Source organism: Somniosus microcephalus, chromosome 16 (genome assembly GCF_052327205.1).
Source record: "Somniosus microcephalus isolate GS21.2 chromosome 16, FLI_Smic_1.0, whole genome shotgun sequence".
In the NCBI taxonomy this organism is placed as follows: domain Eukaryota; kingdom Metazoa; phylum Chordata; class Chondrichthyes; order Squaliformes; family Somniosidae; genus Somniosus; species Somniosus microcephalus.
The window spans coordinates 102,045,124-102,070,616 of NC_141002.1; the positions used below are offsets into that span (position 1 = coordinate 102,045,124).

The window sequence follows — 25,493 nt, forward strand, 5'->3', positions numbered from 1 at the left end:
AAGATTCACCAGACTGATACCTGGGATGGCAGGAATGACGTATGAGGAGAGATTGGGTCGATTAGCTTATATTCGCTAGAGTTTAGAAGAATGAGAGGGGATCTCATTGAAACTTATAAAATTCTAACAGGACTAGACAGACTAGATGCAGGAAGGATGTTTCTGATGGTCGGGGAGTCCAGAACCAGGGGTCACAGTCTAAGGATAAGGGGTAAGCCATTTAGGACTGAGATGAGGAGGAATTTCTTCACCCGGAGAGTGGTGAACCTGTGGAATTCTCTACCACAGAAGACAGTTGAGGCCAATTCATTAAATATATTCAAGAAGGAGTTAGATATATTTCTTAAGGCTAAAGGGATCAAGGGACATGGGGAGAAAGCAGGGGCAGGGTAATGAGTTTGGATGATCAGCCATGATCGCATTGAATGGCGGAGCAGGCTCGAGGGGCTGAATGGCCTACTCCTGCTCCTGTCCTCTATGTTTCTATTAACGTCCACCTGAGAGAGCAGACGGGGCCTCGGTTTAATGTCTCATCTGAAAGACGGCCTCTCCGACAGTGCAGCACTCCCTCAGCACTGCACTGCTCCATGAGCTCTGCCAATGTTGGTCTTTGCCATCTGATACAAGGCACTCACTTCAGCAATGATTTCCCCTCCAAGTCTTCCTGCCCCAAACGGCCCCACCTGCCTGGCCTCAGCGCTCGGCTTGTTTTCCTCATCGACTCCCATTTGCTCTCCATCCCTCGGCACGCAGGCTTCAAAATTCTTCAGCTTCATCCATAATACCCTCCGTGGCCTCGTGCCCCACACACATGTAACCTCGCCCAATCTCCTGCAGCCTTGACAGCACCCTCCGGTCTTCCAACGCTGGTCTACTGTCTGTTCCCACTGCCCCCTCACCTCTCCCATTGATTGTAGAGCCGACATCCATCTTGCCCCGCACTCTGAATCTTTAGCTCCGGGCTGAGGTTTAGGAGGGAGTGGGAGAGGTGGGAATCAGGGAAGGAGCAGGAACCCTGAGTGGACTAGGACTGGGAACAATCAAGGCTGATCAGACAGTTATGAGAGAGGCAACTTTGTGTCCCTTTGTTGTAGCTCATTCCTGAGCCAAGCATCTAAGTGAATGGCAGAACAGGCTTGAGGGGCTGATGGCCTCCTCCTGTTCCGACGTTGCTTTGAACTATTGTTTGACATGTTCAGCTTCTCGCCTCTCATATCGCTCTCCCTTCACCTGGCTCTGAATCCTCATCGACAGGTTCAATCAGCCCTACTCTCCCAGGACAGCAGTGGCTTCCTACCCTCTGAGCAGGCCCCTCATCGCCAAAGTGCCCAGTTCTCTAGCTCCCCAGGCCGACTCTTCCCTCTGTGGTCCAAATGCCCGCGCCCCTCTCGAATCGCGCCATGAGGTGGTTGCCGTGCCGGTGCAGGGACCTCGGGTGAGAACGCCGAGAGACCCCCACGCTCAAACACTCACTCTCTGGGATCGGGCATCACTGGCTACCTGGTCATCGTAGCGTTTCCCTTTAAACCATCCGGCGCCGATAGCGAGCAACGCGCCATCGATGAGCGCTGTACTGGTGAGACTGGTCTGGTCCCAGGGGCGGAATGGCTTCAGCTAAGAACGGGGTTTATTTTACGATGAGGTGCTAAGCAGGAAACTTGATAAGAGTCACTGGATGGTGAAATACTCCTCACTGGGTTCCAAAGTCCTGTACACACTACCTCACCATGGGAATCACATTCCTCGGAACCCCTCAAGCTCCTCCCTCTGTCCTGTCCATTATTCTACACCCCCCCCCCCCCACTCGCTTCTCTTAGTTCTTTGTTCCATCAGTCAGTACTAAAGGGGAGGAATACATTGTGCATCAATGGAAGGTGCAGCTTTGACCAATTACATTTCTCAGCAAAATTCATTGCTGATATTACGGTTGTGGTCTGGGTTAGTGCTATATACACACACTCCACACACTTACCCGCTTGCTTCCGAAAGGCTGGGGGTTACCAGGCGTCTCACAGCTCTCTGCGTTCCAATCAAAAGGTTGGTCTGTGTCATGGCTGCAAAAATTCAAGAGCAACGATCAAAATAAAATCAAGCTCCACGAAAATAATGGATTGAGCAGAGGTAACTGTGTTTACATATTTGCACATCCTTCAGGCTCAACTCCGGGAAAGCCCTTCATAGTTAAATTAGTTCTAAAACAAAAATAAAAGAAAGAACCTGCATTTCTCCAGCGCCTTTCACAACCTCAGGACATCCCAAACTGCTTTACAGCCAATGAAGTACTTTTGAAGTGTAGTCACTGTTGTAATGCAGGAAACATGGCAACCATTTTGCGCACAGCAAGCTCCCACAAACAGCAATGTGATAATGACCAGGTAATCTGTTTTAGTGATGTTGGTTGAGGGACAAATATTGGCCCAGGAGACCGGGGAGAACTCCCCTGCTCTTCTTCAAAATAATGGTCGTGGGATCTTTTGCGTCCACCCGAGAGAGCAGATGGTTTAACGTCTCACCCTTGAGCACATAATCCAGGCTGACTCTCCCAGAGCAGTGCTGAGGGAGTGCTACACTGTCAGAGGGGTCGTGTTTTAGAAGAGATGTAATTCCTATGTTTAGCCTCAACCTGAGACTGCGCCCACTATTGTACCAGTTTAGTATTATTATTGTGCCACAACTCTCTGTGGAGGGCAAGAGTATCAGCACCTCTGATAGGACTCAATGCTCAGTAGCTACAGTTAATGCACTGGGGCCAAGGTGAGACCAGTCTGGGACGGATTTCCCTGTGCCGCATGCATGGCCAGCATGAAAAGGGGAAATTCAGGTGATGGGATCAGGAAGGATCTTGAGGCTTTAGAGAGGGTACAATGGCAATTCACGAGGATGCTTCCTGGTGTGAGCAAATCCCAGGTACAAATAGAAAGAAAGACTTGGAACAATTGGAGCTTTATTTGTTGGAGCAATACAGATTACTAGGTGATTAGATAGAATTACACAGGATATACGGCACAGAAACAGGCCATTCGGCCCAACCAGTCCATACCGGAGTTTATGCTCCACTCGAGCCTCCTCCCGTCTTTCCTTATCTAAATCTATCAACATAACCCTCTATTCCCTTCTCCCTCATATACTTAGAAACATAGAAGGTAGGAGCAGGAGTAGGCCATTCGGCCCCTTGAGCCTGCTCCACCATTCAATGCGATCATGGCTGATCATCCAAATTCAGTACCCTGTCCCTGCCTTCTCCCCATACCCCTTGATCCCTTTAGCCTTAAGAAATATATCTAACTCCTTCTTGAATATATTTAATGAATTGGCCTCTACTGCCTTCTGTGGTAGAGAATTCCACAGGTTCACCACTCTCTGGGTGAAGAAATTCCTCCTCATCTCTGTCCTAAATGGCTTACCCCTTATCCTTAGACTGTGACCCCTGGTTCTGGACTCCCTGACCATCGGGAACATCCTTCCTGCATCTAGTCTGTCTAGTCCTGTTAGAATTTTATAAGTTTCAATGAGATCCCCTCTCATTCTTCTAAACTCCAGCAAGTACAAGCCCAATCGACCCAATCTCTCCTCATATGCCATTCCTGCCATCCCAGGTATCAGCCTGGTGAATCTTCGCTGCACTCCTTCCATGGCAAGAACATCCTTCCTCAGATAAGGCAACCAAAACTGCACACAATACTCAAGATGTGGTTTCACCAAGGCCCTGTACAACTGCAGCAAGACATCCTTGTTCCTGTACTCAAACCCTCTCGCTACGAAGGCCAACATACCATTTGCCTTCTTAACCGCCTGCTGCACCTGCATGCTTACCTTCAGCGATTGGTGCACAAGGACACCCAGGTCTCGTTGCACTTCCCCTTCTCCCAATCTATTGCCATTCAGATAATAATCTGCCTTCCTGTTTCTGACACCAAAGTGGATAACCTCGCATTTATCCACGTTATATTGCATCTGCCATGCTTCTGCCCAATCACCCAACATGTCCAAATCATCCTCGAGTTTCTCGACATCCTCCTCACAGCACACACACCCACCCAGCTTTGTGTCATCTGCAAACTTGGAAATATTACATCTAGTTCCCTCGTCCAGATCATTAATATATATTGTGAATAGCTGGGGTCCAAGGACCGATCCCTGCGGTACCCCACTAGTCACTGTCTGCCACTCGGAAAAAGACCCGTTTATTCCAACTCTTTGCTTTCTGTCTGCCAACCAGTTCTCTATCCAAGTCAATACCTTGCCCCCAATCCCATGTGCCTTAACTTTACACGCTAATTTCTTATGCGGGACCTTATCGAAAGCCTTCTGAAAGTCCAAATACACCACATCCACTGGTTCTCCCTTATCTATTTTACCAGTTACATCCTCAAAAAATTCCAGTAGATTAGTCAAGCACGATTTACCTTTTGTAAATCCATGTTGACTTTGTCCAATCCGGTCACTGTTTTCCAAGTGCTCTGCTATTACATCTTTTATAAATGGACTCTAGCATTTTCCCCACTACCGATGTTAGGCTTACCGGTCTGTAATTCCCCGTTTTCTCTCTACCACCTTTTTTGAACAGTGGGGTAACATTAGCTACCCGCCAATCCATGGGTACTGTTCCAGAGTCTATCGAATTTTGGAAGATGACCAGTAATGCATTTACTATTTCTAGGGCCACTTCCTTAAGTACCCTCGGATGTAGATTATCAGGCCCTGGGGATTTATCGGCCTTCAATCCCGTCAATTTCTCTAACACCATTTCCCTACAAATACTGATTTCTATCAGTTCCTCCCTTTCATTAGACCCTATGTTCCCCGACATCTCTGGGAGGTTATTTGTGTCCTCCTTTGTGAAGACAGGACCAAAGTATGTATTTAATTGGTCTGCCATTTCTTTGTTTCCCATTACAAATTCCCCCGATTCTGACTGCAAGGGACCTACGTTTGACTTCACCAATCTTTTTCTCTTCACATATCTATAAAAGCTTTTACAGTCAGTTTTTATGTTCCCTGCAAGCTTACTCTCATACTCTATTTTCCCCCTCTTAATTAATCCCTTTGTCCTCCTTATCTAGCCTTCCCTTAAATACATCTATACTATTCGCTTCAACCACTCCCTGTGGTAGCGAGTTCCACATTCTCACCGCTCTCTGGGTAAAGAAGTTTCTTCTGAATTCCCTATTTGATTTCTTGCTGACTATCTTATATTGATGGCCTCTAGTTATGCTCTTCCCCACAAGTGGAAACATTCTCTCTGCATCCAGTCTATCAAAATTACATAATTTTAAAGACCTCTATTGGGTCACCCCTCAGCCTTTTTTCAAAAGAAAAGAGACCCAGCCTGTTCATCCTTTCCTGATATGTATACCCTCGCATTTCTGGTATCATCCTTGTAAATCTTCTCTGCACCCTCTCCAGTGCCTCTATATCCTTAGAAGAGTTTAAAATGGTGATGGGATGGGACAGGGTAGATAGAAGCAGACCATTTCCAGTGGTTGCGGGGTCAAGATCGAGGGGCCAGAAATACAAGATTACGTGTCAGAGATTTGGAACGGAGGGTGGGAGAAACCTCTTCACACAGTGAGTTGGGAGGCCGTGGAATTCACTCCCAGGGTTAGTGGTGGAGGCAAAAACGATGTCATCGTCAAGATTGGATTGGCTAGGATGAAGGAAAAGGGGTTGGAGGGATATGGGAACAGGGCGGGTAAATGTGATTGGGACCAATGTTCCCTTTAATTTTTTTTGGGGTGCAGGGCCCCTTTAAGAAGCTGCACGGCCCAATCCAAATACCGGGCGTGCGCGGTTGCTCCTATTTAAAAGCCGGTGAGCCGGCTGCACGGGAGCTGTGGAGCGCTGGGCGGCCGCGCGCCCCAAAGTGAACATTGATTGGGACTAATTTCTCGTGTGGAGGGTAAACACTGCCACGGATTGGCTGGGCCGAATGGCCGGTTTCCCTCTTGTAACTTCTGTGTATTTGTTTTGTGATGCCAGTGATGTTCCCATTATGTTACAGTACTTGGCAGCACAAACCATCACATAGGAGATTGGAGAAGCTGGGATAGTTCTCCTTAGAGCAGAGAAGGTTGAGGGGCGATTTAATAGAAGTGTTCAAAATCATGAGGGGTTTTTGATAGAGTAAATAAGGAGAAACTGTTTCCAGTGGCAGGAGGGTCGGTAACCAGAGACACAGATTGAAGGTAATTGGCAAAAGAACCAGAGGGGGAGATGAGGAGAATGTTTTTACGCAGCGAGTTGTTGTGATCTGGAACGCGCTGCCTGAAAGGGCAGTGGAAGCAGATTCAATAATAACTTTCAAAAGAATTGGATAAATACTTGGAGGAGAATATTAGCAGGGCTGTGGGGAAAGAGCAGGGGGGAGTGGGACTAATTGGAGAGCTCTTTCAAAGAGCAGGCACAGGAACGATGGGCCGAATGGCCTCCTTCTGTGCTATAAGATGGTATAACTGATTTATAGATACAATATTGTACCTGAAAAGTCCAGCGTGTATTTAAAGGAGCCAGCAGTAAATTGTAGGGATCCTTGGGGAGTCTGCTGATAAATCTGTTCAATGTCTTGACTACTGACCGAGCAAACACTCCCGTCGCCCTGTGTGATTTAAACAAGAGTCAGAATCATGCAGGCGGCACTGTACAAAACTGCAGATTTACAATAATATACAAAATACCTGGAGGAACTGTCAGTGAATATATTGAATCATAGAATGATACAGCACAGAAGGAGGCCATTCAGCCCATCGTGCCTGTGCCGGCTCTTTGAAAGAGCTCTCCAATTAGTCCCACTCCTCCACTCTTTCCCCATAGTCCTGCAATTTTTTCTTTTTCAATATTTATCCAATTCCCTTTTGAAAGTCACTATTGAATCTGCTTCCACCGCCCTTTCAGGCAGCACATTCCAGATCACAACAACTCGCTGCGTTAAAAAAAACTCATCTCTCCTCCCCCCCCCCCCCCCCCCGTGTTCTTTTGCCAATTCTCTTAAATCTGTGTCCTCTGGTTACCGACACTCCAGCCAGTGGAAACGGTTTCTCCTCATTTACTCTATCAAAACCCCTCAGAACTTTGAACTGGGCTAAATCCAGCAAGCAGATTAGTGCCTCTGCAATAATGCTTATCCTGTTCAGATGTGCCAGGGCATGTACAGAGAAGGGACACAGTCTGCTTCCAGGAACAGCTGCACGAGAGAGGGTCATAAAACCTCAGACACTAACGGATGCTGATAAGCTGAAACAAATGTGCTGAAAATACATAATTCTTTTATGGGATCAGGGCGTCGCTGGCAAGGCCAGCATTTATTGCCCATCCCTAGTTGCCCTTGAGAAGGATCGTGGAGAGCACAACTGAGTGTCTTGCTAGGCCATTTCAGAGTCAACCACATTGCTGTGGGTCTGGAGTCACATATAGGCCAGACCAGGTAAGGACAGTAGATTTCCTTCCCTTAAAAGGACATTAGTGAACTAGGTGGGTTTTTAAAACAATCCAATAGTTTCATAGTCACCATTACTGATACTAGCTTTTTACTCCAGATTTATTTAATTAACTAAATTCAAATTCCCCAGCTGCCATGGTGGGATTTGAACTCACATCACCAGATCATTAGTCCAGGTCTCTGGATTACTAGCCCAGTGACATTACCACTACACTATTGTTCCCAATATGGTAAGTTCATCAGCATTACAAAGTATTACATAGAATGTACAGCACAGAAACTGGCCATTCAACCCAACTGGTCCGTGCCGGTGTTTCTGCTCCACACGAGCCTCCTCCCACCCCTCTTCATCTCACCCCATCAACATATCCTTCTATTCCTTTCTCCCTCATGTGTTTATCTAGCTTCCCCTTAAATGCATCTAACCTATTCACCTCAACCACTCCCTGTGTTCCACATTCTCACCACTCTCTGGGTAAAGAAGTTTCTCCTGAATTCCTTATTGGATTTATTAGTGACTATCTTGTATGTATAATCCCTAGTTTTGGACTCCCCACAAGTGGAAACATCTTCTCCGCGTCTACCCTATCGAACCCCTATCAGGTCACCCCTCAGTCTTCTCTTTTCTAGAGAAAGGAGCCCCCGCCTGTTCAATCTTTCCTGATCGTTATAACCTCTCAGTGCTGGCATCATCCTTGTAAATCTTTGTTGCACTCTCTCCATTGCCTCTATATCCTTTTTGCAATATGGAGACTAGATCTGTGCACAGTACTTCAAGTGCGGACTTACCAGGATTCTACATAAATTTAACATAACACCTCTGCTTTTGAATTCTATTCCTCTAGAAAGGGAAAAGATGGGTTATATAGCAAGGAAAGGGTATATAACACTATATCATGTCCACAGGATGGCCCAAAGCGCTTTACAACCAATGGATTGCTTTTGAAGTGTCATCACTTGTTTTGTAGGCAAACACAGCTGCCAATTTGCACACAGCAAGATCCCACAAACAGCAAATGAACCAATGACCAATGAATCTATTTTGGTTGGTATTGGTTGAGGGATGAATGTTGGCCAAAACACCGAGAGAACTCCCTGTTCTTCTTTCGAAAAGTGACATGGGACCTTTTACACCCCTCCGAACAGGCATAGGGGGACCTTTGATTTAAAGTCTGATGCGAAACACGGCACCTCAAACAATGCTGCACTCCCTCAGCACTGCAGCCGGGATTGCAGACGCGGGTTGTGTCATGGGACTAATGCCCACAAACTTCTGACTCACAGGCGAGAGTTGCACCAAGCTAGAAATAAGGGATCACAATATTGAGGGAGTGCTGCATTGCCAGATGTTACAGCCCAAGGACAGATCCGATTGCACTATTTGATGAAGAGTAGGGAGTTCTCCTGAAACAACAACAGCAACTTGCATTTATATAGCACCTTCAACATTGTGAAAACCTCCCAAAGCGATTCACAGGAGCGATTATCAAACAAAATTTGACACCAAACCACAGGGAGGGAATTCCAGAGCTTACGGCCCAGGCAGCTGAAGGCACGGCAGCCAATGGTGGAGCGATGAAAATCAGTAACCGAGGCAGCAGCCAATTTGTGCACAGCAAGGCTCCACTATTTAAGAAAGGAGGGAGAGAGAAAACGGGGAACTACAGACCAGTGAGCCTGACATCAGCAGTAGGGAAAATGCTAGAATCTATTATTAAGGACATGGAAACAGGGCACTTAGAAAATAATAATAGGATTGGGCAGAGTCAACACGGATTTATGAAAGGGAAAACGTGTTTGACGAATCTGTTAAGAGTTTTTTGAGGTTGTAACTAGCAGAATAGATAAAGGGGGAACCAGTGGATGTGGTGTATTTGGATTTTCAGAAGGCATTTGATAAGGTGCCACACAAGAGGTTATTAAAGAAAATTAGGGTTCATGGGATTGGGGGTAATATACTAGCATGGATTGAGGATTGGTTAACGGACAGAAAACAGAGAGGAATAAACGGATAATTTTCAGGTTGGCAGGCTGTAACTAGTGGGGTACTGCAAGGATCAGTGCTTGGGCCTCAGCTATTCACAATCTACATCAATGATTTGGATGAGGGGACCAAATGTAATATCTCCAAGTTTGCTGATGATACAAAGCTGGGTGGGAATGTAAGTTGTGAGGAGGATGCAAAGAGGCTTCAAGGGGATATAGACAGGCTAAGTGAGTGGGCAAAAACATGGCAAATGGAATATAATGTGGAGAAATTTGAAGTTATGCACTTTGGTAGGAAAAATAGAAAAGCAGATTATTTTTTAAATGGTGAGAGATTGGGAAATGTTGGTGTTCAGAGGGACCTGGGTGTCCTTGTACACGAATCACTGAAAGTTAACATGAAGGTACAGCAAGCAATTAGGAAAGTAAATGGTATGTTGGCCTTTATTACAAGAGGATTTGAGTATAAGAGTAAAGACGTCTTACTGCAATTATATAGGGCCCTGGTGAGACCACACCTGGAGTATTGTGTACAGTTTTGGTCTCCTTACCTAAGGAAGGATATACTTGCCATAGAGGGAGTGCAACGAAGGTTCACCAGACTGATTCCTAGGATGAGGGGATTGTCCTATGAGGAGAGATTGAGTAGACTAAGCCTATATTCTCTAGAGTTTAGAAGAATGAGAGGTGATCTCATTGAAACATACAAAATTCTTACAGGGCTTGACAGGGTAGATGCAGGGAGGATGTTTCCTCTGACTGGGGAGTCTAGAACCAGGGGTCACAGACTCAGAATAAGGAGTCGGCAATTTAGGACTGAGATGAGGAGAAATTTCTTCACTCACAGGGTGGTGAATCTTTGGAATTCTCTACCCCAGAGGGCTGTGGAGACTCAGTCGTTGAGTATATTCAAGACAGAGATCGATAGATTTTTGAATATTAAGGGAATCAAGGGATATGGGGATAGTTCAGGAAAGTGGAGATGAGGTAGAAGATCAACCATGATCTTACTGAATGGCGGAGCAGGCTCGAGGGGCAAATGGCCGACTCCTGCTCCTATTTCTGATGTTCTTATGAAAGAGCAAATGAACAAATGGTGTTGGTTAAGGGAAGAATATTGGCAGGCACACCAGAAGATCTCGAATAATGCTGTGGGATCTTTTGTTTCCACCTGAACAGGCAAACAGGGCCTTGGTTTAGCGTCTCAATCCAAAAGGCAGCACCTCCATCAATGTCGTAATTCCTCAGCACCATACAGAGCCATCAACTTACATTAGTTTCAAGTCTTGAACTCCCAATTATCTAGCTTAGAGTGAAGAGTGCTACCAGTAAGCTGAGCTGATACTTTTGTTCACAGATGCTGCCAGACCTGTTGTGTGTTTTCAGCTCTTTCTTCCTTCCACAAGGCTAAAGTATTGTTGTTGGATGACCATCAATGAACCTGGTGGACTGTGTTAGGGCCAAGGTCACTCCTGTGCTCGCCGACCTACACTGGCTCCCGGTCCAGCAACACCTCGATTATAAAATTCTCATCCTTGTTTTCAAATCCCGCCATGGCCCTCGCCCCCCACCCTATCTCTGTAACGTGCTCCAGCCCTACAATACTCCATCTCTGCGTTCCTCCAATTCTGGCTTCTTGCCCATCCCCCACTTCCATCGCTGCACCATTGGCGGCCGTGCCTTCAGCTGCCGAGGCCCTAAGCTCTGGAATTCCCTTCCCAAACCTCGCCGTCTCGCTATCTCTCTCGTCCATTAAGATGCTTCTTAAAACCTACTTCTTTTGACCAAGCTTTTGGTCACCGGTCCTGATAGCTCTTTATGTGGCTCGGTGTCAATTTTTGTCTGACACCTTGGGACATTTACTACGTTCAAGGCGCGATATAAATGCAAGTTGTTGTTGCTCGAGTTGTCGTTGGCTTGTTCTCTCCACACAGATGCGGCCGGACCTGCTGTGATTTCCAGCAAAGAAAATGTTTTTTGTCTGTTTTTTGTTTTTCATACAGACCCCAGCATCTGCAACATTTTACCCCTTGTGACCCCACCTCATTGTTCTTTGATGTAATGTTTTTCTGACTGACCTGTTTGGACACCATTCACACCTTTGATTGCTGTGATTATCTCTCTGCCGAGGTGTGATAAATGGCAGTTAGAAAGATTACCTGTAATCATCTGGCATTATTCTCTGACTATATAAGCTGTGTCTTTATGCATCTCTCCACTTCACCTGACGAAGGAGCAGCGCTCCGAAAGCTTGTGATTTCAAATAAAACTGTTGGACTATAACCTGGCGTTGTGTGACTTCTTACATTTGTCCACCCCAGTCCAACACCGGCATCTCCACACCATTGCTGATTATTGTCCATGAAGGGCACCTCACAATGTAGTGTAAGTAATACAAACAAAGGCAAGTGCAACAGTTTCTAAACCCGTAGATAGCCGAGGCCCAAAATTCCGCTGGGCCACTCCCGCAGTGGGAGAGCGGTGGAGCCGGTCCCGAAGCCCGCAGGTGACCGCAAGCCAAGACTCCAACAGCAGCCAAGAAAATCATGCCACTCCAAGGGGAAGGGCCGAAGCCAGGCAGGCCAATTTAAAGAATGTTCCTAAGGGAACACTGGGTTTCCTAACGTTAAGCTGATTGATCCCCTCCAGGATTGATTACCTTTGGCCGATAAGAGTTCTGGGGTCTTTCCCAGGAGCTCAGTGAGACTGAGGGCAGCCGCTGGCTGCTCTGCTGAGGCTTGCCGGGGGCGTACTGGGTAGAATTCCTGGGAACTCCCCCAACCCGCTTCCTGGAGGGGTCAGCCTCAGTGGGTAGCACTCTCTCTCTCTCACCTCTGAGTCAGAATGTTGTGGGTTCAAGTCCCACTTCAGAGATATGAACACAAAATCCAGGCTGACACTCCCGGTCCCAGTACTGAGGGAGTGCTGCACTGTCTGAGGTGCCGTCTTTTGGATGAGATGTTAAAACTGAGGTCCCGTCTGCCCTCTCAGGTGGATATAAAAGATCCCATGGCACTATTTGAAGAGGAGCAGGGGAGTTCTCCCTGGTGTCCTGGGGCCAATATTTATCCCTCAACCAACATCACTAAATCAGATTATCTGGTCATTATCACATTGCTGTTTGTGGGAGCTTGCTGTGCGCAAATTGGCTGCTGTGTTTCCTACATTACAACAGTGACTACACTTCATAAAGTAATTCATTGGCTGTAAAGCGCTTTGGGAAGTCCGGAGGTCGTGAAAGGCGCTGTAGAAATGCAAGTCTTTCTTTCTTGACGTGGGGTTGGGGCTGGGGGTAGGATAGCTGGGTGCAAGATTCACTCATCCACCCCTTCTGGAATTTCCCAGGCCTGGTTTAATGGGGCGGGACTACGTTTCAGCCATTTTACGCTTCCATGTCGGGCACTCGGTCCAATCTCCTCCCAGGGCCCCAGTGGGATTTCAGGCCCCTAGATTCTCGCTGATGTACCGGAATCTCCCGAGTCCTGCGTGTAATAAGCGGATGTACATGCGGGAAGAGAAGGTCCAGTCCTACCTGTCTCCTGTAATCCAGCCACCGGTCATCATCACCTTTGAACTGCCAAGCACAACAGTTGAGTGGGGTGGATAGCGTCACGTGACCCGCTGCGTCTGAACTGCTGCAGATTTCAAAAATCAACAATTATTTGTAAGGTAAGTACCCTTCTTTTAAAAAAAAAAACCTGTTTTGCGCTTAAATAAAAACAGAAAATGCTGGAAACACTCAGCAGGTCAGGCAGCATCTGTGGAGCGAGAAACAGAGTTAACGTTTCAGGTCGATGACCCTTCGTCAGAACCGGAACTGTTTTGCGCTCAAGTCTCTGGAGAGGACGTGGCTTCTAAATTTATCATTTTATAATATTTTCGGTGATATACCTGCTTATAGAAGTACAGTGAAACCCGTATAAAAGGACATTCCCCAAAAAACAGGCACTTACTGAGAGACCCAAATAACTTGCATAGTAAAGTATATAAGAGGCATTCTGAAACCACAGACACTCGCAATTTACAAACCACAGACAGCCTGCCATGCACCAAGACCGTTTACAACTTAAACCACCGGCCACGCAGGTCGGCGCGAGGCGGCAGCGGGTTTTGTGAAAGAAATGGCTTTTGTGGAAGAGGGAGCTCTTCACCCAGCGTCCACAGCAGGCAGAGGAACCGCTCCCCGTCTCTGGGATTGAATGCTTACCCCAGGGATAGAGCGGGTTCTCTGCTGCCGGGTAAAGTACTTCCCATTCTACTGTGAGTTTTTGCAGTACATACAATGACCATTCTGAAAATAAGGACATCTGCAAAAAAAAAAATAGACAGCTGATGCCAGTCCCCAAGGTGTCCGTAATTTACAGGTTTCCCTGCGTCATGCCTTGGCGATCAATTGCCAACGTGTTATGCTTCCATATTACTAACTTTAAAACGGAGATGAGGAAGAATTTCTTCTCTCAGAGGGTCGTGAATCTTTGGAATTCTCTTCCCCAGAGAGCTGTGGAGGCGGAGTCATTGAATATATTCAAGGCGGAGATAGACAGACATTTGAACTACAGGGGAGTCGAGGCCAAGATCAGATCAGCCATGATCTTATTGAATGGCGGAGCAGGCTCGAATGGCCGACTCCTGCTCCTATTTCTTATGTTCTTACGTACCAGTAATGAATGAGGAAAAAATTGGCAGCTTCCATTGGGAGAATGAGTGATTTCTGGAGCGTATTGTAGTCTAGGAAACCCTTAGGATAAAAAATTAGAATTTTAAAATTCTCATCCTTGTGTTCAAATCCCTCCATGGCCTCGCCCTTCCCTATCTCTGTAATCTCCTCCAGCCCTACAACCCTCCGAGATCTCTGCGCTCCTCCAATTCTGGCCTCTTGAGCATCCCCGATTTTAATCGCTCCACCATTGGCGGCCGTGCCTTCAGCTGCCTGGGCCCCAAGCTCTGGAATTCCCTCCCTAAACCTCTCCATCTTTTCACGGCTCCTCCTTTAAGACGCTCCTTAAAACCGACCTCTTTGACCAAGCTTTTGGTCACCTGCCCTAATATCTCATTTTGTGAGTCAGTGTCATACTTTGTCTGATTACGCGCCTGTGAAGCGCCTTGGGGCGTTTTTACTACGTTAAAGACGCTGTATAAATACAAGTTGTTCACAGAATCACAGAAACCCCACAGTGCAGATAGAGGCCATTTCGGCCCATCGAGCCTGCACCGACACATATCCCACCCGATCCCCGTAACCCCACGTATTTAATCCCCCTAACACTAAGGGTCAATTTTTTATCATAGCCAATCAACCTAACCCGCACATCTTTGGACTGTGGGAGGAAACCGGAGCACCCAGAGGAAACCCACGCAAACACGGGGAGAATGTGCAAACTCCACACAGTCACCCGAGGCCGGATTCGAACCCGGGTCCCTGGCGCTGTGAGGCAACAGTGCTAACCACTATGCCACCGTGCTGCACCGTTGTTGTAGAATACCTTGTTTCAACATTCTACTACTGCTGCAGGTAAATGGCGCCGCACTAACCTGTTTACATTCTGGCTCGCTGAGTTAAACCGTGACCTTCTCCTGACCTTTCTCTTCAGACCCGTCTGAACATTAGTCTGAATCATTGCTGAAAGGGTGGAGAAAAACAAAATAAATGCCTGTCGTGTTAACACAGCAGCACACCCACCATTGCACACTAATTATACTGAATCATCTCCATACCTTGAAAGTTAACGGTGTAACTTGAATTTCCAACTTGAAACTGAAAGGTATCTCGAGCTGCCATCTGGAACTGGTATTCAAGGTCAGAACTTTTAATCAATGCTGCTTTGCTGCCGGTGCCCTTGAAAGAAGAAGCAGATGTTTTAATAGTGGGAAGTGAATTCCAGTGAGGGGGTTCAATTAGAGGGTGAAAATCCATTCAGAGGGTGAGGGATGACTAGAAGATGCTGCACGAATGTTCGGAAGGATATATTGGCCTTGGAGGGAGGGCAGCGCAGGTTTACCAGAATGATACCCGGACTTCAAGGGTTAAGTTACGAGGAGAAATTTTACACAAACTAGGGTTGTATTCCCTAAAATTTAGAAGGTTAAGGGTTGATCTGATCGAAGTTTTCAAGATATTAAGGGGAACAGATAGGGTAGATGGAGAAACTATTTCCGCTGGTTGGGGATTCGAGGACTAGGGGGCAAAGTCTAAAAATTAGAGCCAGACCTTTCAAGAGTGAAATTAGGAAACACTTCTACACACAAAGGGTGGTAGAAGTTTGAAACACTCTTCCGCAAATGGCATGTGATGCTAGATCCATTGTTAATTTTAAATTGATTGATAGATTTCTGTTAACCAAAGGTATTAAGGGATAAAGGTCAAAGGCGGGGAGCTGGAGTTAGGTCGCAGATCAGCCATGATCTCATTGAATGGCGGAACAGGCTCGAAGGGCTAATTGGTCTACTCCTGTTCCTATATGTTCTGTTAGATAACATACACTTACATAGAATGTACAGCACAGAAACAGGCCATTCGGCCCAACTGGTCCGTGCTGGTGTTTATGCTCCACATGAGCCTCCTCCCACCCTTCTTCATCTCACCCTATCAGCATATCCTTCTATTCCTTTCTCCCTCATGTGTTTATCTAGCCTCCCCTTTAATGCATCTACGCTAGTGATAGAACCTTACAGCGCAGAAGGAGGCCATTCGGCCCATCGAGCCTGTGCTGGCTCTTTGAAGGAGCTCTCCAATTAGTCCCACACCCCCGCTTTTTGTCCCTAACCCTGTGAGTTCCTCATCCTCCAGTACCTGTCCATCTCCTTTTTAAAATTATTTATGGAATCAGCTTCCACCACCTTCTCAGGTCGAGCGTTCCAGATCCCGACGACACTCAGTGAAACATTTCTCCTCATCTCCCCTCTAGATCCTTTGCCAATGATGTTGAATCTATGACCTCTGGTTATTGACCCACTCGCCAGAGGGAATAGTTTTTCTCTCTCTACTCGATCAAAACCTCTCATCATCTTGAAAACCTCTATTAGGTCACCTCTTAACCTTCGCTGTTCCAAGGAGAACAGTCCTAATTAGTCACTTCAACCACTCCCTGTGGCAGCGAGTTCCACATTCTCACCACTCTCTGGGTAAAGAAGTTTCCCCTGAATTCTCGAATGGATTTATTAGTGACCATCTTATATTTATGGCCCCTAGTTCTGGTCTCCTCCACAAGTGGAAGCATCTTCTCTACATAGAGAGGCATAGGGGGAAACATTTGGTTGTCTGGCACCTCCTGTTAGCGCCGGCGCTAACAGGGTGCAAAGCAACTAGCACCCAGGCATGGCGCCGCCAATGCCTCCCGCAAAATGCAGCGGGAGGTTAGCGGTGGCGGTAACCGGTAGCGCCCCGCCGCCGGCGAGGACGTCATCACCATGCGCAGCGCCCGGCCGCGATCTTCGGGAGCGCCCCCTGACTTACCGCCGGACGCTTTGTCTGATGGGGTCAGGGGGGGGCCTACCTGCGGCCGAGGAGGCGCTATTTAAAGGCGAGGTGCGGGGCGGCCATTTTTGTTGCTGGCTGCCTGCCAGCACCTGCCTCCGCTCCCGTCCCTGGCCACCTGATTCGCTCCATGAGCCCGGCACTTCTCTCGAGTGCCGGACTCTTTTGCCAGAACTCCCGATCCCCGGGGGCCCAGCTGGGCCCCTCCCCTTTAAGAAGGGGAGGAAGGCCTGCAATACCACGGCGCGACGTGCTGCGATATTCTCTCGCAGCGCCCTAAGAGGGAGGCGTGACGTTTCCAGTAGCGCCCCGCTTCTCTCTTGGGGCGCTACCACTCAATTTCTGTCGCGGGGGTGCTAATTTTTCCGGGGCGCTAAAAGTAGCGCCCCAACGAAGTTAGCATCCCAAGGGGGGCGCTACTTAATTTTTAGCCCATAGAGTCATACATCTACCCTATCGAACCCTTTCATAATCTATCAGGTCACCCCCTCGGCCTTCTTTTTTCTAGAGAAAAGAGCCCCAGCCTGTTCAGCCTTTCCTGGTAAGTATAATCTCTCAGTTCTGGCATCATTCTAGTAAATCTTCTTTGCACCTTCTCCACTGCCTCTATATCCCTTTTAAAATATGGAGGCCAGAACTGTCCACAGTAGGCCAAGTGTGGTTTTACCAAGGTTCTATACAACATAATATCGCTGCTTTTCAATTCTATCCCTCTAGAAATGAACCTGACGTAAGAAAACTACCAGGCACTTGGTCTAAGCGTTAAACAAAGCTTTAATCAACTGTTTTACAACATGGGAGGTCTAGTTGTGTCCTTCACTAGTTCCTGTTAAGAATGTCCTGCGCAAGCTGGGCCCGTGCCCGAGTATTTATACTCTCCCTGGACAGCGCCACCCGCAGGCCGTTCAGTATTATTTCATAAGTCTTTCTTTCATGAATGACTGATTCATGTCGGAACCCATGCATTGTTTGCTTTTTTATCACCTTATTAACCTGTGTTGCCACTTTTAGTGATTTGTGTATCTGTACCCCAGATCCCTCGGCTCCTCCACCCCATCTAGACACTTATTTTTCAATCTGTATGTGGCCGCCTTATTTTTCCGACCAAGATGTATTACCTCACACTTATCTTTATTGAAGTTCATTTGCCATGATGTCTCATCAGTTAATTAGAACCCAAAACTTAACACATTGTATGTAAAGGGTTGTGTTTTATTATCTTATTGACTTGATTGAATAAAGAGTACTAACCAGATGTTTCAGTGTTTCCTAGTCCTTGAACTTGTATTAGAGCCAATGGATACATGATAATAATCCCACAATACCGCCACATAAGGGCAACAGGGGTAAATGGCAACAACAACAACTTGTATTTATATAGCGCCTTTAACATAGTAAAACGTCCCAAGGTGCTTTGCAGAAGCGTTATAAAACAAAATTAGACACCGAGCCACACAAGGAGGTATTAGGGCAGGTCAAAGAGGTAGGTTTTTAAGGAGCCTCTGAAAGGAGGAGAGGGAGGTAGAGCGGCGGAGAGATTTAGGGAGGGAATTAGAGAGCTTAGGGACGCGGCAGCTAAAGGCACGGCTGCCAATGATGCAGTGATTAAAATCAGGGACGCGCAAGAGGCCAGAATTGGAGGAGCGCAGATATCTCGGGGGGCTGGAGGAGATTACAGAGATAGGGAGGGGCGTGGTCATGGAGGGATTTGAAAACAAGGATGAGAATTTTAAAATCAAGGCGTTGCTTAACCGGGAGCCAATGTAGGTGACGGGTGAAAGGGACAATATCCCATAATACCCCCAACATAAGGGCAATAGGGATATTTGACAATATTCTATTTAAACCCAACATTATATACATTGCGTTCAGTGACCTGGTATGTACATTGCATTCACTCCAATCTCCAAAGTTAAATCCATTCCAATCTTCTGTAGTCCTACCTGAACTCCATATTCCCTCCAACAACGATGATCCCGAAAATACCAGTTGTATTCGTCCATCTGCTGGGCCTCTGGAAAGGTCAGCCTTTGTAGTTTGAAGCTGCTGCCAGCAATTGCCATCTTGTCAAAGTCCAGATAGATCGTCCTACAACCGAACAGCAAGGCGAAACTCTCAAGTGAGCCTGGGATTAGAAGAGCCTAGATTCATAGAATCTCGCAGCACAGAAGGGGGCCATTCGGCCCGTCGTGCCTGTGCTGGCTCTTTGAAAGAACAGTTTTGCTCAGTCCCACACCCCCCGCTTTTTGTCCGTAACCCTGTGAGTTCCTCGTCCTCCAGAACCGTCCAACTCCCTTTTCAAATTATTGAAGGAATCAGCTTCCACCACCTCTTCAGGTCGAGCGTTCCACATCCCATCAACTCTCTAAGTGAAAAAATGTCTCCTCATCTCCCCTCTAGAACTTTTTCCAATGGTTTTGAATCGATGACCTCTGGTTATTGACCCACTCGCCAGAGGGAACAGCCTTTCTCTATCGACTCTATCAAAACCTCTCATCATGAAAAGAAAGACTTGCATTTATATAGCACCTTTTCACAACCACTGGACATCCCAAAGCGCTTTACAGCCAATGAAGTACTTTTTAAAGTGTAGTCATTGTTGTAATGTAGGAAATACAGCAATGAATTTGTACACAGCAAGCTCCCACAAACAGCAATGTGATGACCAGATAATCTGTTTTAGTGATGTTGACTGAGGGATAAATATCGGCCAGGACACCGGGGAGAACTCCCCTGCTCTTCTTCGAAATAGTGCCATGGGATCTATTTACATTCACCTGAGAGAGCAGATGGGGCCTCAGTTTAACATCTCTTCTGAAAGACGGCACCTCTGACAGTGCAGCACTGCAGTGTCAGCCTAGATTTTTGTGCTCAAGTCTCTGGAGTGGGCCTATGAACCCACAACCTTCTGACTCTGAGGCGAGGGTGCTATCCACTGAGCCACGGCTGACACACTGAGCAGTCCTAACTTTTCCAACCTCTCCTCACAGTTCTGACGAAGGGTCATCGACCCGAGACGTTAACTCTGTTTCTCTCTCCACAGATGCTGCCTGACCCGCTGAGTGTCTCCAGCATTTTCTGTTAACTATTCCTGATTTCCAGCATCCGCAGTATTTTGCTTTTGTCTTAAGTTTACCTGTTTAGTTTCCATCACCAACATCATAGTAATAACTCTCGGGAACGGCACTGGGAGAACACTGGCAGCTGTCGCTTCATCAGCCTCTCACTGCAGGGAGCAGTATACGTGTACAAGAAAAGGAGAAAATAAAATTCATCGATGGGGGAGGTGGGGGAAGGACAAAGGAGAAAGACATTGCTGTGGGTCAAAGTGGCTATTGCCTTTAGCACTAAGATATAGAATCATCGAATGATACAGCACAGGAGGCCATTCGGCCCATCGTGCCTCTGCCGGCTCTTTGAAAGAGCTCTCTGATTAATCCCACTCCCCCCCTGCTCTTTCCCCAGAGCCCTGCAAATTTTTCCTTTTCAAGTATTTATCCAATTCCCTTTTGAAAGTTATTATTGAATCTGCTTCCACCGCCCTTTCAGGCAGCGCGTTCCCGATCACAACAACTCGCTGCGTAAAAAATACTAATCTTCATCTCGCCTCTGGTTCTTTTGCCAAAAGAACGACAATTACAGAGCAGGAGTTCCCCTGTTCCCATCTCTGGTCTGTGTTGTGGTAACTTAGCTGTTAGTAGGATGGTGTTATTGATCTCGCTATCCCTGGGATACAGAGAGTAAAATCTGGGTGGGTCTTCAGCCCCTGATCCTCACTGAGTCATCCATACATAGAATTACATAGTATTTACAGCCCAACTGGTCCCTGCCGGTGTTTATTCTCCACATGAACCTCCTCTCGCTCTTCTTCATCTAACCCCATCAGCATAACCATCACCCCCTGTGCTCGCTGACCTACATTGGATCCCGGTTAAGCAGCGCCTCGATTTAAAAATTCCCCTCCTGGTTTTCAAATCCTTCCATGGCCTCACCTCTGTATCTCTGTAACCTCCTCCAGCCCTACAACCCTCCGAGATCTCTGCACTCCTCCAATTCTGGCCACTTGCACGTCTCCGATTTTAATCGCTCCACCGTTGGTGGCCGTGCCTTCAGCTGCCTGGGCCCTGAGCTCTGGAATTCCGTCCCTAAACCTCTCCGCCTCTCTCTCCTCCTTTGAGACGCTCCTTGAAACCAACTTCTTTGACCGAGCACCTGTCTTAATGTCTCCTCCTTTCCCCAGAGCCCTGCAAATGTTCCCATTTTTCAAGTATTTATCCAATTCCCTTTTGAAAGTTACTATTGAATCTGCTTCCTTTCAGGCAGCGCGTTCCAGGTCACAACAACTCGCTGCTTAATAACAAATTCTCTACACCTCCCCCCGGTTCTTTTGCCCATTATCTTCACTCTGTGTCCTCTGGTTACCGACCCTCCTGCCACTGGAAACAGTTTCTCCCCATTGACTCTATCAAAACCCCTGATCATTTCAAACACCTCAAAGGTTAGGTTTTCTTTAGAAGGTGCTACTGCGATGTAGCTGGGTTGCACTCACCCGTGTTCAGCCGTGTGGAGGTGAATTCCTTCAGCTGCTGGGAGTGTGTACTGGGCTTCTATTATGTCATCATGGGCAACATCCAACCATCTCATCCCATCGTGAACCTGCCACTGGTATGGTTTCCCATTCGGCTGGCTCCCCAGCGCTGCCAAAGATAAAAGAGTAAAGAAAAAAAACTTACTTTTTATAAAGTAAGGTATAAATATACAACACCTTTCATAACCTCGGGACAACCCAAAGCAATTTACAGCCAATGAAGTCCTTTGAAAGTGTTGTAATGTTGGAAACGCGGCAGACTATTTGCGCACAGCAAGCTCCCACAAACAGCAAAGTGATTTTTTTTTTAAATTTATGGGATGTGGGTATCGCTGACAAGGCCAGCAATTATTGCCCATCCCTAGTTGCCCTCGAGAAGGTGGTGGTGAGCCCCCTTCTTGAACCGCTGCAGTCCGTGTGGTGAAGATACTCCCACAGTGCTGTTAGGGAGGGAGTTCCAGGATTTTGACCCAGCGACGATGAAGGATCAGCCGATAAACTTCTAAGTCAGGATGTTGTGTTGCTTGGAGGGGAACTTGGAGGTGGTGGTGTTCCCATGCGCCTGCTGCCCTTGTCCTTCTAGGTGGAAGAGGTCGCGGGTTTGGGAGGTGCTGCCGAAGAAGCCTTGGCAAGTTGCTGCAGTGCATCTTGTAGATGGTACACACTGCAGCCACGGTAAAGGGCCTTGGGTTAACGTCTCATCCAAAAGATGGCACCTCCGACAGTACAGCACTCCTTCAGTTAAATAAATCTTGTAAATTGTGGGTGGCACTAATAAAAATGACCACAAAAGCTGGTGGATTGTTGTAAAAACCCAACTGGTTCACAAATGTCCTTCGGTGAAGGGACCTTGCCAGCCCTATCTGGTCTGGCCTACACCTGACAATGTGCGGTGGACTCTCCGCATCCTCTGGAGTGGCCTAGAAGTCGTTGGAAGGTGACCACTGCCAACGCCTTTGAACAACAACTTGCATTTATATAGCGCCTTTAATGTCGTCAACCCAAGGCGCTTCACTGGGAGCGATTATCAAACAAAATTTGACAACGAGCCACAAAGAGATATTAGGACAGGTCATCGAGATAGGTTTTAAAGGAGCGTTTTAAAAGGAAAGAGAGGCGGAGAGGTTTAGGGAGGGAATTCCAGAGCTTCGGGGCCCAGGCAGCTGAAGGCACGGCCACCAATGGTGGAGCGATGAAACTCGGCGACGCGCAACAGGCCATAATTGGAGGAGAGCAGAGATCGTGGAGGGTTGTAGGAGGTTACAGAGCTAGGGAGGGGCCGGCGGGTGGACAGGTTGCCCAATTACAGACTGAAAGCTGCATCAGGCAGGCCTTGGGTGTCAATGGAGCGGACAAGGGTACGGCCCCTCCCCTCCCCTCCCCCCATTCCCTGCCCTTTCCTCTCAGGATTGTAACTGGCGACTGTCCATTTCCCGGGCGAGGAATGTGCGACAGGCAGTTGGAAATCACCCCACAGTGCCCTGCGTGATGTTGTGAATCTGGATTCGCTCTGCGCTCTTCAGGGACTGAAGCCAATGTGAGAGAGTCTCCTACAGGGAGCTTGACGTCTCAGGGCCTTCAGCGCTCTCAGGTTGTCTCCTGAAGCATTCCTTTGTGTTGATTCACATTCTCGCAGAGTGGCATGTCTAAAAATAGCCAGACCTACCTTGTTCCAGGAACTGAAAGCAAAAACCTGCAGCTGCAGTTCTGATGAATGGTCCACACCCAAAACATGAATTCATCCGTTCCCGACCAATGCTGCCAGACACGCTGGCCCCAACTTTCTCCCAGCCGTCGGGCGGGTTTTCAGGGGGGGGGGGGGGGGGCCGAAAATCACAGAAATAGGAGGTCGCGACCGCCCCGCCCCACCCGACTTTCTCCCCCGTGTTTCAGCGGGACCCGAATCAGTCCCGCCCGCCGAAGGCGGGAAATGGTCGGCGGGAGCCTAATGACCAATTATTACTGTAACATGTTTAAACCTATTTTCAAGGGCCGTTGCGATTTTGGGGCTTTCCCCACGTAAAACACGCCTGGTGGGAACACCGCTGATGAAACCTGGCGTGAACAGAGTTGGCTTGCTTGCTTTCAGCTGCAGGTCAATCAGGACTGAAGAGATTTAAACAGGCAGCATTTGCAGGCTGCAGGACCTTGTTGCTGAAGGCTTGGGGGAACTTTTTGAAGGCTTAGGCACAGCTGTGGAAGGTTGGAGCCTCACACACTTCTCCAGTGTGAGCTCCTGGGAAACCCCTCTCACCACCCTAACTCAGCGCCTCCTCAACGGAGGCATCTGCCAGAAGCATGGGAGGCCTTTGGTTCCTTCCCTTCCTGGCATTAGAGGATCTCCAACAGCAGAGGAGGCTGGAGCAACTCCAGCAACCCCAGCAACAGCAACAACAGCCACAGCCTGCCGCTTCTGCTGGTGCTGCTCAGCGACCTGGGGCAGCACAGGCCAGAAGGGGCCAGCGCATGGAAGGCTGTCGGCGCAGGAGATACCCCCCAAACAGGGTCTACAGACACAGGGTCAGCTACCTCAACATGACTGAGCAGCAATGCCAGAGGCGGCTCTGACTTTCGCGAGAGGTTGTGACTGACATCTGCGCAATGCTACAGCAAGACCTGGAGCCCAGAGCACCAGGTCCACACTCCTTACCAGTGGCCATCAAAGCCACCACCGCACTCAACTTTTATGCCTCAGGCTCCTTCCAGGGATCAGCAGCAGACATCAGCAGCATCTCCCAGGCGGCCGCACACACTTGCATCATGCAGGTGACCGATGCCCTCTTTGCCCTCGCGCACAATCACATCCATTTCACCAGGGATCGCACAAGTGTGAGGGCGCGAGCATGTGGATTAGCTCAGCCGGCAGACTTTCCAAGGGTGCAGGGCGTCATTGACTGCACACATGTGGCCCTTAGGGCACCCCACCGCAATCCAGGAGTTTTTGTCAACCGCAAGAGCTTCCACTCCCTTAACGTTCAGCTGGTGTGTGACCACAAGAAGGTGATTTTGCATGTTTGTGCCAGGTTCCCTGGCAGCTGCCATGACTCCTTCATACTGCACCAGTCTACTGTGCCTCCGCTATTCAGTCTGCCAAACGAACTTCAAGGATGGCTACTTGGAGACACGGGATATCCCCTGCGCTCTTGGCTAATGACGCCATTGAGGAGACCAGCCAGCGAACCTGAGGAGCGCTACAACTCCAGCCACATTACCACCAGATGCATTATCGAGCAAACCATCAGATTGCTGAAGATGCGCTTCAGATGCCTCGATAGATCAGGTGGAGCCCTACAGTACTCGTCAGCCAGGGTCTCCAAAATCGTCGTGGTAGGCTGTGTGCTTCACAACATGGCACAGCGTCATGGCTTGCCGATTCCGCAGGACCAAGAGGCTCCTCACAGAGCTGCCTCGGATGAGGATGATGCTGAAGAGGCGGAGGAGGAGGAGGAGGATGGAAACGAGCATCCTGCAGAGGCCCGCCAACCAGCGGCACCAGTGCACAAGAACATTGCTGGGCGGAATGCAAGGAACGCACTCATCCTGGGCAGATTTGCGTAGCCTGGCACATCAAACACTGCAGCCTCACTGCTTCTTAACTGAACATGGACAGTGGCCCATGCCTACACTTTCCTACCTATTTGACCAGCTTGCTGTCATCTGCAAGTTATCCTAAGGCCTCTATGTGACATCCCCATTCGCCAAATGACAGACGCCATAACTGCAGCAGCTGGCACCAGATTTTTTATGTACAGGAAAACGATGGCATTCAAACTATTTCCAAGACTGGATGGTGGAATAGTTCTGTGAATGTGAGCATAGAGAGAGACGGAGTGGGTAAGGGTTGAGGAAATCTACATGATATAAGGGGTTAATTTCAAGTGCTTGCTGGGTAAAAGTTTTCAGACTTGACACCGGTCAAGAGTCGATGTGTAACTAGAGCTATTGCACGTACTTGGATTACAGCCAAGAACAGATGTCTGCCCACCTAATGAGAATGTAGAAGTGAGACA

The 25,493-nt window shown here is 48.0% G+C and overlaps 1 protein-coding gene across 1 annotated transcript in view; it reads right to left on the reverse strand.

Moving 5' to 3' along the window:
- The window catches only part of LOC147106436 (uncharacterized), a 52,331-nt gene that overhangs the window by 10,996 nt on the left and 15,842 nt on the right, over positions 1-25,493 (reverse strand). The window contains exons 2-8 of the mRNA XM_086009594.1: positions 21,445-21,592; positions 18,839-18,983; positions 15,137-15,257; positions 14,954-15,041; positions 12,954-13,056; positions 6,478-6,595; positions 1,973-2,054 (exon numbers count right to left, since the gene is read on the reverse strand). Of these exons, the coding sequence (XP_085865720.1) occupies positions 1,973-2,054; positions 6,478-6,595; positions 12,954-13,056; positions 14,954-15,041; positions 15,137-15,257; positions 18,839-18,983; positions 21,445-21,592 (805 nt within the window). The remainder of the gene's footprint in view (positions 1-1,972; positions 2,055-6,477; positions 6,596-12,953; positions 13,057-14,953; positions 15,042-15,136; positions 15,258-18,838; positions 18,984-21,444; positions 21,593-25,493) is intronic.